Genomic DNA, 16,896 nt, shown 5'->3' on the forward strand with positions numbered 1-16,896 from the left:
ACATATGTGAATACTGACTTATGTCGGGCACTGTTTAGATGTCGGCAGCTATAAAGAACATATGGCACATTAGGAAGACAACCAAAAAAACCAACAGTATTGACTGCAACAGCTTCTATTTACCCTGATGCTCCAGAGGTGACACGGGAAAGCTTGACTCAATGTGGAGTGCAAGGAGCTCAGTCTTAGAGAATTTAAAAGTGCTTGTGGAATCCAAAACTGTACACATGAAAAATACCTCCAAATAAAAAAATGACAAATGATCAACTGTTGAGAATCGAATACTGCAGGAGCAGGAGGTCAGGGTAAAAAAAAAAAATCATTGAAAATTGCTATCGAGATGAAAAGCTGCCACACAAGACTTCAGCTCCCAAGGCGGTTATGATTTAACCGGGATACACGAAGTGATTTCAGTCAACAGACATGACATTATCAAAGCCATAGAGGAGAGGGTATCTATGGTATATGTGAGGAATAGTGCCTTACTAGAGTGTAGGGCTTTGTAATGTATAATGAAAAAATAAGGTTAGATAAGATAGTTAAAATGGGGCCAGTCAGCACAAGGGGCTTGATACCAGGCCAAAGAATGCAGATTAGATATAAGTGGTTCTGTAAAAGAGGAAGACAAATCAGGAGTTATTGAAATAAAATGAATCCTATTCAGACTTACTTGAACTTTGGATGGGGATTATAATAACAGAACCATCTTGCAGGTAATGTGGATGGATCCACCTTCCCGGGGAGCTTCCTCCACTTAAGGCATTCATCGCATTGGACCCATGTCTGGTCAGGAATCCTCCTGGGTGAGCAAAACCAGAAAGGCCATTACATACGTCCTAGCTCTGTGCTTCATCCTGCATTTAAAAGCTAGGTCCTAAGAATGAAAAAAATACCCTTTTATATGGAAAATAGGCTAGAAATCTTAAAATCTTGATATTTGAAATGTGTGTACTTTGAGCAACATAGATAACTACACCAGATGTGGATACAGAAAAAAAACCACAATGATCTAGCATTATTTATAGATGCTAATAATATTTATTCTAGAATCATTTTTAAAGCAAATAATAAGATAATTTTAACCCTGAGATGTATCAACTTGAAAAAGTAGTATATGTATCATGCATTGCTATAAAGAAATAAGACCCATCAAAGTGTCTTACTTCCTTGTCCAATCATTGAACATATTTTATATTTATAGGAGGCACAGAGCACTATCATCAAAACCTCTCCCCTACTTCCACGTACACTTCTGATCTCTGTTTGTTCTTTCAAAAACAGTCCTTTAGGTTTAGGGATGTAGCTCAGCATACAGCTTGCTTAGCATGCGCAAGGCTCCAAATTTAAACTCCAGTATCGCATAAAAAACCGTTTGATGTTTATATTGTTTCATTCACAGTTTTATTAGATGGATATTCCCACGCCCATCAAATAGGGCAATAGAATTTGATTAAACTTCCTAACTAAAAGTGACGGCTCTAACAATTGGTTGAAATTATTAGGATAAAGGCATCCAGAGTTGAACTCTTCAAACGCACATCTGCCTTCCTGAACTTCAAGAACTGTGTAACCCAATCACTTATAGATTAAAGTGAATTCATCTCCCTGTGTAACGGTGCAGTTGCATATATGACAAACGGTATATGTAATGTGAAAAGATGTATTGGAGAGAGAACAGAGACGGATGAAAAGACACAAGGAGGAGAGAGCTACCTCAGATCCACTTTACTACCAGGGTGCGCTTGTTTGTATGTTGCATTTTACTGCTCTCTTCTGCTGGACTATTCAATAAAGTGGCATGGTTCTTTTATGACTTCTTGTAGTGATGTTTCATTGTTTTAAATCCTGTTTGTTTTTATTAATAGTTATAAAAATAACACAGCCCCATTGTAGAAAATGACGAATAGAGAAATTTATAAAGAGGAAAAAGGTGCTTCTGACACTCAGCCCAATGTCCTCTTTTTAAAACATCTATTTAGCCAAGTTTCCCCCATACTTTTAGACTTCCCTATTGCTTTAGGTTGTTCCAGACTTGCAATCTGCTCTAAGCTCAGACCTGACCTCTGCTGTCTGATACTTCCACACAGCTACAGAGCCAGAGCCCATAGAAAGCAATTTCGGCACAAGTGGAAGAAGAAAGGAAAGGTCACAGTTAGCTTTGGTTTTAGATGTATTTGCACAAGAGATGCTTGCATTATTTCTGATGACAAGAACATTAAGAGGCAGCAACTCTCAGCTAAGGGCTACAAACTGACCATATTGAATCTTTCAATCCAGGCACAAAGAAGGGGTTTAGAATTTCTATTTGTAGTAAATAGGATGCTAAAGGTGCTATATTATATTGCTCTTGCTAGAAGATTGTAGCTTCAGGGGCATAGTTGCTTAATTTGAAGCTTAGCTCTGCTGTGTTCTACTTCTCTAATCCTGTACAAATGATGAAAATCCTTAGTGTACTAGGCATTCTATCTGCTAAGTAATAATATCTGTATACTTCAGAGTTTTGTGGATTAGTAAATAAATTATTACACATAAGGAACTAAGAACAATGTCTAGAATTTAAATAAACACTCAATAAACAATCTCTATTAAAATTCTGCTGCTAACTCTTACATGGACTAGTAATATAAGAACATCTGTCACACTACATTTATCATTGCTACTTTGAAAGGCAAAATAGCATCTCATTTGAATTTGAATTTTTGGCAAAACATGGAGGATAAACATGAGCTAAGACCTTAGAATAAGTTAGAAACATACACAGCATTGGGATTGTATTTGAAACAAAATTCTGTACCATAATTGATCTAGTGGTTTTCATTTAAAACAGTAGGAGCTCCCCCATATGAGGGGTCAGTGTAATCTTTAGCACATCTTAATCTTTAACTTCTCGAGGCCATAACTATATGTATGTTCTTATGCAGTCTGCCTTCTGTGCTGATTTTTTTCTCCTTACTTAGTAAGGCACAGATTCAGAAACGTCTACATTTTTCTAATATGTTTGGCTCCCAATTTCTTCTCATTTCTTCTCTGAAATACCAGTTCAGTCCCAATATTTAGCAAGAACAAAAAAAGGACGCAAGTTTGTCAACATGTCTGAACACCCACTCTATGCCATGTACTGTTCTAAAAAGCATGGGGCCTAACTCGATAAACTCAGAGAGGTCAAGTGACTCACTTATAAAGCGCAATCAGCTATCAAGAAGCAGGTCTAGACTAGCAACCCAGGAGTGCTTGGTTTAAATGGCCAGAACCCCTCAGTATATTACAGTCTCTCCTAAACTGACAGCATTAAACCTTTCACATTTAGGATCCAAACCACATGCATTTTAAGACAGAAATAAGAGATGAAACAATGTAATTAGTACATGTACCTTCTTATTGTTAGTTAACTAACATCCCTGATGAGAAAAAAAAACACTATTTTATCCTTGTTTCTTCCATTTGATGGAAGGACATTCCCCTTAATGTTTTCGCATTCTATCTTTCATTGTTTGTGGTACTAGCCTGGAAGTCGGTGAGGTCTCAAAACTCCCTTGAGATATCTTTTCCTTCCAATAAGCATTGAGCTTCTGGGCAAGGGCATTTATTGTTGACCTGAAAGAAAATGCAAGAAGTATGTCAAGGTTCAGCATTTGAATATGTTTTGATCTCTCAGAAGCTCCTGTTTAACCAGCAATTTCCACTAGTCAGCATAGTTCTGAACACCTTCCACTTAAAAACTAACATAGGAGTCAACTGCCTTTGAAAAGTCCTATAATAAAACCATAATGAAAAACATAATGGAAAAAATTTACAACATTAACACCATAGTATTTGATGGTCACTTTGGTTGTGAAGTTAAAATGCTTCTAGAGTCCACCCCCAAAGTAAAATTGTCTAGTTTTTTTCAAGGCTTACAGAGTCACAGAATGAGCAAGTTGTCATTAGAGACTGTGACAGAGCAGCACTTTGGAACGAGGAGAGACATAAACACTGATGAATTTTTACATTTTCAGAATCAAATAGAAAAATGAGAGGAGCATACACAAAACCTTATCTATTAACAACTCTCAAATGTTAACTTTATCTGTCTTTATAGTTCCCTTGTATTCAAACACTAATCATAACAGCATAGTACTAATACAAAAAAAAAGTTTCTTCAACATTTTTCTACAACACTGTTATTAGAAGCTGTATTTGCATTTGCTCTCTTGTCTAATGAATAATTCCTATCAAATTCTACCCCCCGGGATTACAACTTAATGCAAATGTACACGTACCCAGAACACTATAAACTTGAGAAATTTCAAATGTCTCTTTTCCCTCAGGGTCATTATTCATTATTTTTGCAGAATGCTTCTTAAGTATACCTCTTCCTTACCTCCACTTTACTCATTTTAAATTAGATTCCCACTGCATCCATGAGATTAACATAATCATAGACAGGTTCCTGTATTAACTTAGCCCTCTCCTACTACCACTGTTCTCATCTCTCTGTTATAAATTTCCCAAACAAAGAATTATGCTTTGTTTCATCTTCAAAATGTATTTGATAAAGAAAACTTGATGGGTACCTGGGAGGATAAATAGGCATGTGGAATTAGTCTCCTTACCTAGGTAACAACTGCAGAATCTGCATGACCACAGAGATATAGTACTAATAAGAAAAATGTTCCTTCACCATTTTATTGCACAGTTGCTATAGAAGTCTGAATCTAATCCAGTTAATATTTAACTACAGTATTTTGGAACATGTAGATGGTAAATTGTGGTTAATTTTGGTCCATTTCTGTTCTTAGCAGAGTAATAGTTATACATTCTCTACCTTTAGCTCCTCGAAAGAGAATCCTGCATGTGTTCCATAAGCCACTTATAGGAACCATGATAGCAAAAGAGGATGCTATCCTTCAAGGATAGAGATCAGTACTTTCAATGCTACTATTTTGGGTCACACAATGGGCAAGTGGCCTTTTTGAATATATTTCTCCAAGACTACAAGCTTCTCCTCTAGATGAAATAATGTCCAGGACATTAAAAGTGATGGAACTTTATTTTCACCTCTTCATATTTTTTCTGTTTAGTGAGCTAGATGTTAAAAATGAAGATACTCAAAATCACACACATAAACATATATACACATATATGCATGCATAGATACACATAACCACACACATATTTACATTTGAAAGCCACAGTGAATTTTCAGAGGAAGATACAGGTCAGAAAACAAGTGAGAAACCCTTAAGTTTACACTCTACCTGGTTCCTGGCACAGAGACAGCTTACAGCAAAACATGCTACCAACATCATATATAGAAAAACAACATAGCAAATCCTAGGAAAGTGGGGAGTATCTTATTTCCAGAATTATCATGCTATGAAAATCATGATGCATACAAAGGAATATAAAAATATGGTATGATTTTTAAAAATGAAATCCAAAGAAATTGTCTTTGAATAAGTTCTGGCATAAAGATGCTTACAGAACCCTAGAAAGATGTGAAGGAAGTCAAGAAGCAAGTTTTGAACAAAATGTAAATGGCAATAAAGAGACAGAAGACCTAAAGAATAAAAAGAAACCAAAATAAAATATAGACCTGAAGAGAATAGGCATCATAGAGATCTAACATGAAGAGAAAGAGGCAGAGCCATGTGAAATGCATTCTTTATAACTACAGGGAAATAGTGAGATAATATATATGCAAGGAAATGAGAAAACAGTTCAAACATTCCACTATAAAACATCACCTGAACATAAAACACAGCAACATAGGAAATCAGAGAAGCTATTTGATTTTATTGCCAAATGACAGAAGGCATCCCTTACAAATGATTGCTTTGAATGTAAACGAATTCAACCCAAATTCACAAGTATATGATGTGACAAAAAGAATACAGTGCCTTTGAGATGGTTCAGTGAGTAAAGATGTTTGCTATGAAGATTCATGAGCTGAGCCTGCACACACACACACACACGCACACACACACACACACACACACACACACTCACACACTCATACACACACATACACACACGTACACACACACACATACACACACATCTAAATATACAGAAATTTAATAAAAATATTATGGCAGACTGTGGTGCCTAGAAACAGAGTACTACTATAAAAAAAACCAAAAACCTAAATATGAGGAAGTTGCTTTGAAACTGAAATTTGGCAGCCTGGGACATTTTGGAAGATGACAAGTTCAAAGTCATCTTTGCTATATAGTGATCTTGAGGCTACACAAGACCCTGTCTAAAATCAGAAAAAAAAAGGAAAATTAAAAAAAAATTGGCAAAAGTTTGAAGAATTTTGAGAAACATGCAAGAGTCTAAATTGCACTGAACAGATTGCTAATAGTTATATGAGATGGGTGTTAATTAAATTGGAGAATTCAGAAGGGAGTGGAGAAGCATGGTGGAAAAAATAGAGATTGTCTTAAAGAATGCCCAAATCATCATAAGCAGAGTTAGGAATACAAACGTTAAAGACACTGCTAATCTAGGCTCAGGTGAAATGAACAACACACTCCTGGAAAAGTTGAAATACGATCCTAGCTACACAGTGAGAGAAAGCTTAGCAGAAACATGTCCTGTCGTTAGTTGCATGGAAAGTGCAGCTTGTACATGATGAATTTGTACATTTGGCTGAGATCTCCAGATAAACTGCTGGAGTTGTGTCCTCTAGCTGTTCATGTAAAATACAGGAAAGAAACGATAACTTAAATGAACAACCAATTATCAGAAAGCAAGCAGGATTTGACAAAAAAAATTCAGTTAGTGAAAATCACAAAAGATGTTAAAATGATCATGTTGGGAAAATGAGTTCTGTGAATAAAGAGTAGGGTTAGACAATCATTAGCAAATATATTAGTAAGATTGGAAGATTAAAATATTCAGTCACATCTAAGGCTCTTCGGCAATATTAAGCATGTGATTCATAGACCATCACAACCATCTCAGCTGAGGCTAAGAAAAGAAATAAGATTATCTAAGAAAGACCAGTCAAGAGCCTCTTCTTAAATGGAATGACTATTCATCACAGTCATGGAAGATCTACAAGGGTTTTGAGATGAGGAACACAAACTTTTTCAGCTTGGACTGTCAGGAATAAATGGGGGAAGAATATATAATGAAAGAATTCTATTGTAACTGTTAAAAAACATATGTACAAGTAACATTCTACAAACTGAGCAGGTTGGAATTAGGAATATATATGTATAGGCACATATGTATATGTATGTAACAATAACTAGTAAATAAAAAAGGCCATGAATTTGAAAGGGAGCAAGGAAAGGTATACGGGAGCATTTGGAGAGGAAAAGGAAGGGAGAAATGACACAATTATATTATTGTTACAAGAGATAAAATATTTCAAAAACTCTAGTGCAGATAAAAGTTGATGAAACTACCCTGCTGTAAAAACATACTAGTCTTTATGAACAGGTAATTTTGAGAATTGAGCCATAAGGCTAGACAGCAGAGCTTCAGTAATGGAGAGCAGTGTTGCAAATCCCAGAAAATTATGCCTGGTCTTTAGATATTTAATGGAATTTGCCTAGCTGGATTTGTAAAATTGCTTGGTACCTGGAACTTTTTTCTTTTCAGTTTAAACTTCACTTGACACAGAGCTTTTAAATAACTGGTGTCCTGTGCTTCTCACGCTACTCTATTTTAGCAGTAAAGGGGGGGGGGACTTCTGAGCTTATGAAGTTTAGCTAAGGCTTTAGACTGATACTTTTGATGACATTGGGATGGGACAGGGCAATCACTTTTCAGTGTGAGAAATAAGTCTTGAAGTGCTAAAGGGCAGACTGACAAAATAATAGTCTTCCAAAGATGTCTAGGTCCCGATCCCTAAAATCCATGAGTATCTTAAGTTACACAGTAAGAGAGAGTTACTGTTACTCATCAGCGGACCTGAAAGTAAGATTATTCCAAATGATTCCAAGTTAAGCCGTTAAGTGTGGAAGAGTAAGGCAGAGGAGTCAGAATCAGAGGAGGAAATGGGATTATGGAAGCAACTTTTACTGGACTGATGCAAGGAGGATGCGACTCATCACTGCTGACTTTGAAGTTGGAGAAGAGGGCCTTGGGCCAAGGAATGCTGGCAGCCCCTCATGTTGGAGAAAAAAAGAGGAATTGGATTCTCCCCGAGAGCCTCCAGAAAAGAAGATAGGCTGCCAACACCCTGACTTTAGCCCAGTGAGATCTGAGTCAGATCTAACCTAGAGACCTCTAGAACAATCAATTAGCATTGTTTTAAGCCACTGAAACTATGGTGAATTGTTACAACTGAAGATGCTTTCTATTGTTTATAGGTAGAAGTGGAATATCACTGTTCTTTCAGTGGATAAACTATAAATTATCACCTGGTTCCTCTGAATTCATTAGTTAAAACTTGAAACACAGTTCAGAAATAGGGGTTCTAAGAAAGTAGTGTGCAAACTGTAGCCTGGAAAGTCAATCCCACTCTGCCAATTTCGTGAACAAAATACCACACACAATACTTACGCCTTTACTTACAGCATATAGATACTTTCATTCTATGACAGAATTGAGCAGTTGGGTAAGAGACTGGGTGGCCTACAAAAACCCAAATCTGCCCATCTCAGAAAATATTTGTCTGTCTTTGCTCTAAGATCTGGCCTGCAGTACAGTCAATTTCATTGGCTTTCTCTTCATTCTTGTAATCCCCGATCTCATTTCCCCTTCGGAGTTCTTGTCAACACCCTACCTCATGCCACAATTGCATACCAGCATTCCATTCCCCTTTGACATCTTGTGTCCTTTTAATTTTTTAATGCATTTTATACATATGGGTATTTTTCTCTGCATGGATGTGTGCCTGCTGCCCATGGAGGCCAGAAGTTAGAAATTGGATCCCTAGGAGCTGGAGTTCCAGAAAGTTGTGAGCCATCATATGGGTGCTAAGAATTGGATCTGGATCATCTGGCAGAGCAGCCAGTTTCTTAACCACCAAGCCATTCCCTTCTAGTTCCAATCTTGTACCTTTTAAAAAATATCTTTTGTTTGTTTGCTTATTGTTTGTTTGCTTATTGTTTGTTTGACATGGTTTCTCTGTGTATCCCTGGCTGTCCTGGAACTCACTCTGTAGACCAGGCTGGCCTCGAACTCAGAGCTCTGTTTAAAGAATATCTTAAATCATACCTAACAGTTTCTGCATTTATCCCTTCAGGGCACATTTTCCTATGTGGTACCAAAAAGGTTTCAATTGATCTATCAGCCATTTATTGTTATTTAACTACTTTCAGATGTGTGATGATCTACATCACAAATAGAATGTAAAGTAAGCAATTTTGAAATTCTTTGGAAGACTCTATAAAACCTAGTCACTGCTTTATGTGTTAGTGGCTTGCTCAGTTAATATGCCCTGGTTGTTGCATTTTTAAATGTTAAGTTGACTCTAAAAATATTTTAAGCTTGAACCACAATATTTACAGCTAAAGTCTAATATCCACAGATTGTTCAAAGTGATATATTACAAATTATTTATTTGCAGATATTCTGGTAGTATGATGCTTGTATCTCTTTTACCAAATCCTCATATTTTTTATATAAAATCTCTCACTTTGCATGAAGTTTACATAAAGGGCTGGGATTATAGCTCCTGCTTGCACTTGCATATGCAAGCAAACACTTGGGTTCAGTCCCCAGCGTAGAAATAAAAGGCCATGGGGCATGGTAGATTCATTCTTATTGTCCTAGCACTTGTGAGATACAAGAATTCAAAACTACCTTCAGCTACATAGTGAGCTTGAGGCAAGTGAAGTATATGAGATCCTGTCTTTAAAAAAAATAGTGGAGCCAGAGAGATGAATTAATGGCTAAGTGCAGTTGCTGCCCTTGAAGAAGGACCCGCAATTCAGTTCCCAGCACCTACACGACAGCTCACAACTGCCTGTAACTTCAGTTCCAGGGAATTTGATGTCCTCTACTGTCATTTGCCAGCAACAGGAACAAATATGGGAGACATGCAGGAAAAATTCTCATACACACAAAATAAAAGTAAATATTTAAAAGAGATGCCAATGATGCTTGAACTGGGTAATAATTAGCAAATTTATTATGTACAAAACTCTACGTAGGTTAGTATTCTCATTCTGTTTTTAGTAAAATATATAGTATCTATTAAACTACTTAAGTAGAAATCCTACATGTTTATAGAATGCTCTTATTTGAACCTTCTACAATAACCTTAAATTCATCATACCAAAACTAGGCATCAAAATCCAAGGTCTAATGTATTCAAAGGAAAGAAGTACAAACTTTTATGGTGTTATGTTAGCAACAATAGAACATGGAAAGTTGTAAAATCATTTTAATAACTAACATTTAGATTTCACAAATATTATTTAGGTAATTATCCTAAATTCACCACTTTCACTCAAAAGAAACAATATTTGGTTCCATTAAAGTAATGCCACTTCTAAGGTTTTACATTTAGGAGACACGTCTTGATCAAAGGTCTTCATTTTGGGTCAGACCCACATTTAAATGATTAATTTATTTGGATCCAGGGCACACCATTGCCATAACTACTGATAAGCCTGAGTGACTCAAACCCAATTATGCAGAAATTAATTTGGGGTTGCCATTCAAATAGCTATCTCTTTGTCAAACCCTGCATCTAAAGTTCTTATGGTCTTGTATAAACAAGGGAATATTTCATTAATTTTGTCATAACTTAGAGCACAACAAATATTTCTGAGAGATTATTTTTCCTCCCACTCTTAGAAAAATTTTACTGGGATTTAAAAATAATAATAGCAAACGGTCTCACATTTTCTCATCTCTTACCTTTCTGTGCCATTACCTAGCATCCTTTTTCTTAAAATACCCCTCCTATTAGTTCACCTAGAAGACATTAATTTTCCTTTAAGTTTAAGCTCAAATATACACTGTTTTGTGAAGCTTTCCTTGATTTCCTTTGGTCATATTTAAAGGTTCTCCTCAGCTGGGCAGTGGTAGTGCATACCTTTGATCCCAGCACTTGGGAGACAGAAGGCAGGCTGATCTCTGTGAGTTCAAGGGCAGCCTAGTCTACAGAGGGAGCTCCAGAAAACACAGCATCACAGAGGAACTTTGCTTAGAAGACAATAAATAAAGTCCCATTTTGCATATATCCATGAATTATTTTAGATACACATAACTCATATTTTCATGTACCTCATTTTTCATAACAATCAAGGGTTCTACTTTTTGATCCTATGTCCTTTGTCTAAGACATAAGAGGTATCAAATCTAGGGCCTCATGCATGCTAAGCAAGCAATCTATCCTGTATCCTAAACCTCAAACCTATCTTCAACCCCATTTTAACAACTCCCCTCACCAATTCCTAAAATATCCCTATTGGTTTCACCTTGGAGTCAAGTTCCTTTCTGATTCTTAGCTAGTTATCTTCCCTATATGCTTCTGTGAGAACCTAAACATCTTCCTGTTGTTCTGACATTTCCAAAAGTGCACACTGGCTTCAAGAAAATTTAAAGGGCAAATTTCAATTTCTCTCTCCAAAATACGCTCAATAACTTCAAATTCATTTGCTTCAAGATGAAAAACAAGGTCCTTCATTTTACCAGAAATACGATACCAAAATACTTCCATATTCCATAATTTCTAAAGGAAAATTTAAAAAGAGCAAAAACTCATCTCTAATCTTGGAAAATATATCTGGCTTTTAGTGATGCGTGAGAGGTTTTGGAGAGCAAAATGGTATCCGAGCAACTCATCGGCACCATCTCAGCTTAGGAGTGACTCACCGGTATTCTTTGGTATACTCAAAGTCTTGTTTGTTGTAGGCAGGTTTTAGGAAATTGCACTCGATGACTCCAATTACTCCCACACTTTCTCCACAGGTTGGCTTAGAAGAAAAATGTTAATTTCAACACATTAGTATTGACAGCCTGGAGGCATTTGCTTCCGATTCCAAAAAAGTAATGAACAAAGTTACACACTATTCATGGGTAAGGGAAGGCCATGGAGATCTTGAGGGAAGAACACTTAGAATATACTTTCACAGGTGGGAAACTGACAAGTTCTTGTTTCACCTTACTTTTGAAAATAGACTTTTTTCACATAATATACCCCAATTATTGTCTCCCCCTTTCTTTACTCCTCCTGGTTCTTCAGTTCTCCCTATTTCTGTCTTTTAGATAGTTCAGTGATTCACAGATCACTATAATCCCTCAGTTCTGGGATTATATATACATCATCCACACAACTCCATGTTCATGTGTTTTATATTCTAGGATTGCCAAAAGATTCCCTGGAATAAAGAATTTACACTGCTACAAAGCAAAATTATATACTAACGTCTTGCAGAACTGGAGAGAAATCTCATTTCCAAATTTGAGGTGCAATATAATGACCACACTGAATCTCATACTATAGACCTGTCCACACACATATAGGCCACCAAGCAACTACCAGAGTCAAAGATGAAGTGCAAGGGATTGGGGGGGGATTAAAGCTTGCTTTACTCTTTGCTAGAATCAAGGAGTAATTAAACTGACACATAACTAGGAACTGTTTAAGAAGATGCTCTAACAGGACAAACCAAGCTATCCACACAGTTAGCTATCCTGGGTCTTATATAACTGTCCGACTAGTAATACTGGTATACTGTAAACATAATCCAAAGCAGTCTGTCATTCCCCAAGCTTTAGCCATCCAATCTTCAAAATAGGAACAAAAGAATTACTTGTGGAAATTACTACTTTCAATGATCATTAAAGCATCAAAGATAATGGTAACATTTGCATAGTTTGGCTTATGAGATACTTCATATCATTTATCATACTTGACCTCTTTCAACCCTGTAAGCTGAAAGGCAGATAAACAAAACATTATTTCTACTTTATTAGCATAGTCATTGAACCTCAAAGAAATGAACTGATTAGCCCAGGGATAGAACTCATCGAAAGAAAATCCAGGACACAAATCTTTGTTTTTTGTTTTGTTTTGTTTTTAAGATTTTATTTTATGTATGTACACCTGCACACTAAAAGAGGCCATTGGATCCCATTACAGATGGTTGTGAGCCACCATGTGCTTGCTGGGTACTGAACTCAGGACCTCTAAAAGAGCAGTCAGTGCTCTTAACCATTGAGCCATCTCTCCAGCCCCCAAATCTTGGTCATCAAACACTAAATTTTATGAACCTTCCAATATACCATTATCGTCTCCACAAGATAAGAGCTATTTTATACACTAATAAAGCAATCCATACACATGGTGAGGCGGCTATCACTGAACTCAACTCCTTATGAACACATACTCAGTTGCTGCATGAGTACCCGAGAAATAATTTTCCCACATAGGACACCTCACCTACTGCTAAAGGATTTTAGTATCAGAATCAACCAACCATCATGAGAAGGGGCTGAAAACCATTAAGACTGAAGACTTCTCTTCCCACGCATTGAAGGCCCCCATGACAAACATTAAGCACTCACCTTTAACTGGCAGCCCACCTTCTCAAAGGCCTTAATAAGGCGGTTGTTATGGTACATCATAACTCCAAACTGGTTATGGTATTTGCAAGAGAATCCAAAGGTGATTCTCACCTGCTTATTCTGAGTAGAAAATCATTAAGGAGACAAACACTAAAGGATTAAGAAGGAAAAAAAAATTGAATTATAGAAAAAAAAAACCCACCAAATGTCAGTGCATGTGACTTAACATAACAAAAAAGGAATTTAAAAACACATTCTCCTGCTCTACTCTTTCTGGAGAGGGGGATGAGATAGGGAATCACTGTGTAGCCCTGGCTACTCTGGAGCTCACTCTAAGGACCAGGCTAGCCTTGCGCTCTGAGATCTACCTGCCTCTACCTCCCTTGTGCTGGGACTAAAATTGTGTGCCACCGCACATGGCTCTACTTTTTGGCTGTCACAAAGGAAGGGAGCTACTCTGCTCTACTCTCTCTTCTACAACGGACTTAACCTCTGAAACCACGAGCTAAAGTCAATCTTCTTCCCATTGTTTCTCTTGCTATCTGCCACAGATGCTTTTAAAAAACTTACACAGCCTTTGTAAATGACATGGGTCACACGTGTGGTAAACCTAGTACACTAATATTTGACTCAGAACATAGAAAGTTTCCTGGGCTCTTAAAAAAAAAAAAAGAAGACCAAATTTTTCCATCTTAATCAAAATTCACATACCACAAAGTTGACATTTTAAAGATAATAATTGTCAAATATTTTGTGCTGTACACTCTTTAAATTTTAAGTAATGGGCTGAGGGTACATTGTGGGAGGAAATGCATCATCAAATTTGTATGAAGAGCACAGAGAGGAGTGGCGAGGCTTTGGAGTTGATGACTAAGGAATTAAAAAATCAGTTCAATTACCTTGTTCTGCAGTCATCTCAGGAAAACTCTAGTGTTTGGGGTTTCATTTTAGTCATGCCAACAGTGACTCTATTTAACTAGAAGTGTAACATGAGACGGTAACTGTATTAATGGGAAGGGGGCTGTGATAAATATAAAAATGCATGCGTTTAAGTTGCTCTGATAGAAACCTACAAACTTAAGAAGCTGGGCCCAGGAAAGGAACATATCCTAAAAACAGGAGTTCAAAACATGTCATTAGAGGGACTCTGCTAAATGCATAGTGCTATGATCTTAACCTACGTGAGGTGAAGTTATAACTTTCTCACTTGCTAGCTGGGACTCTAACCTGGACTTGTTTGGGTAAATTTCCTAGTACAAAAGGTATGTGTTTCCCAGAAGGGAAAAAAAAAATAAATCCACTGTGAGGAATAACTGCCCAGATTACTTTAAACAAGTAAAAAAGAAGACAAAGTAAAATGATGTCTTTGAACATGTCTCTAGGTCTAAGAATTATATTCTTGGTCACTCTAAAATAAAAAAAGAACAATTTTTCATAAGTACTTGAATTCTGAGTCTTCTGAAGACTAATTTCTCCTCAAAACACCACCAGTGAAGATGGTTAATTAGCATAGTTCATCTTAAGATTGTCCCTAGTATCTGAAATCCACTTACAGTGCAATGAGGTGTAGAAAATGAGCATGTGCTCTTCTGAGTGGCTGTCACTACAAGAAGTTCCCAGGAAATCCATGTTGAGCTTGTTAATGATTCATCTCCTCCTAGAAATAACTTTAATTTCCACTCACTAATTCACATCCAAGTCCAAATCTGGAGCTAGTACAACATAAACTGTAAGATTAACGAGTCCAACTAAAATTTTATTTTAATCAATATAAATGTGACACAATTCCAATATAAATAAAAATGTAATGTGGATAGCTATGAATGAGATTCTCAAATTTGGCTGCTCACTAGTATATGCTGAGGACTTAAAAAATAAATATTTCTAATAAAAATATTTTAAAGCCAGGCATGGCAGCATATACTTATAATCTTATCATGCAAGAGGCTGAGGCAAGAGGATCACCTCAAGTTTAAAGCTAGCCTATAGTAAACAGTGAGTTCCAGGCCAGCAAGGAATATTGCAGGAAGCTCTGTCTTGAGACAAATAAATAAACAAACAAACAAGTAAACAAATACTAGATTTTAAAATCTACTGAGCCACAATCTTCAAATACACATGACTTTCATTTAACAGTTCACAGGTAGTTTCTGATAAAACTGGTACAGACACTTAAGACATTCTTCAAGGATCCAGTAGGAGGAATGTTTTAGCACACGATTTTGAATTGGAACAAGGCAGTGTTTTGGCTGTGTACCAATATAGATATTTAACCCTGAAATGAACATGTCAGCTACATGTAAGGATACTGTGGAGGTAGGCTTATATATATCATATTCTACATTGGCCAGGCTCTTAGCAATCATCTGGGTAGTCACCTTCTTTTGTCGCAGAAAAATCTTCATCCGGGGCTTCATATATAGAATACTACAAAATGCCTATGGATTTGTGAAAGGAAAATTGTTATACATACTACCAATTCTACAGCTATCGCCTCAAAACATCACTAGCCTATAGAGCCTAGGCTTGGCAAATATTTGGCTTAGTTTCTATATGTGTTACAATATTTCAACCACCATTCTGAAGTGGAAGTAGCTACAGAAACTAAACTGTTTCTGTGTAGATTGTGAAAAGGAATCCTAGCAGAAAATCATCTCTGCACAACTGCACTTCAGTTGGGCTCTATAATGTTTTCCCACTGTGGGAAACTGTACTTCCCACTGTTAACGATGGACTGTTCTTACCCGTAAGGAATACTCGGTTTCTGGCAGCTCAGAGGTAACACCACCAATCACTTTTTCTTCAGCATCGAAGTCTGATACCAGGATATCATATTGATCTGTATCAAAGTCCAGCTCAGACTTTCCATCTTTGTTTCTGAGTGAAAGAGATAAGTACCAATCTAAGAAGAACTGGCTTCAACAGGGAGTAGGGGTGGGGCTTGTTTTAGGAAGCCAACAGAAATGAAATATAAGCCAAGACTCAGCTATGTTTCTTTCCCTGACTACCACTCCAAAGGAACTACAAACTATGTCATTTGAGGACCATACAATATTTAAATTGTTCCTATTTTAAATCTATATACCATGTTTCTTACTGTTGGTGATACCAAGTTCATAAGGGAAGACCAAAAGGAATGTGGAATATCTATGATTTGATGAATCAAATGGATTTCAGCTATTCTCAATGCAAGATATTAAATTACTTTCTGAGTCCTGCTAGAGAAGTCATTAAATATCACTTTTTCCAACTAAAATGAGTAGATGAATCCAAGTCAACTTCTGCTGGCATCATCAGCAGAAAACCAAGATTTCCCCATATCCAGTCCTGTGTCTTTTCTCCCCCTAATGCAGAGTCATTCTGTATATCCAAGACTGACCTAGAACTCAACTAAATCTCTCTCTCTCTCTCTCTCTCTCTCTCTCTCTCTCTCTC

At 36.8% G+C, this 16,896-nt stretch overlaps 1 protein-coding gene across 2 annotated transcripts in view; it reads right to left on the minus strand.

Annotated features, from left to right (window-relative positions):
• Morc4 (MORC family CW-type zinc finger 4) overlaps positions 1-16,896 on the minus strand; it is a 48,340-nt gene that overhangs the window by 15,968 nt on the left and 15,476 nt on the right. For both annotated transcript variants that reach the window (XM_031368645.1, XM_031368652.1), the window contains exons 6-11: positions 16,206-16,338; positions 15,771-15,899; positions 13,462-13,581; positions 11,767-11,867; positions 3,505-3,594; positions 671-799 (exon numbers count right to left, since the gene is read on the minus strand). In XM_031368645.1, coding sequence (XP_031224505.1) covers positions 671-799; positions 3,505-3,594; positions 11,767-11,867; positions 13,462-13,581; positions 15,771-15,899; positions 16,206-16,338 — 702 coding nt within the window. The remainder of the gene's footprint in view (positions 1-670; positions 800-3,504; positions 3,595-11,766; positions 11,868-13,461; positions 13,582-15,770; positions 15,900-16,205; positions 16,339-16,896) is intronic.

This window comes from Mastomys coucha, chromosome X (assembly GCF_008632895.1).
Source record: "Mastomys coucha isolate ucsf_1 chromosome X, UCSF_Mcou_1, whole genome shotgun sequence".
NCBI classification, from domain to species: Eukaryota; Metazoa; Chordata; class Mammalia; order Rodentia; family Muridae; genus Mastomys; species Mastomys coucha.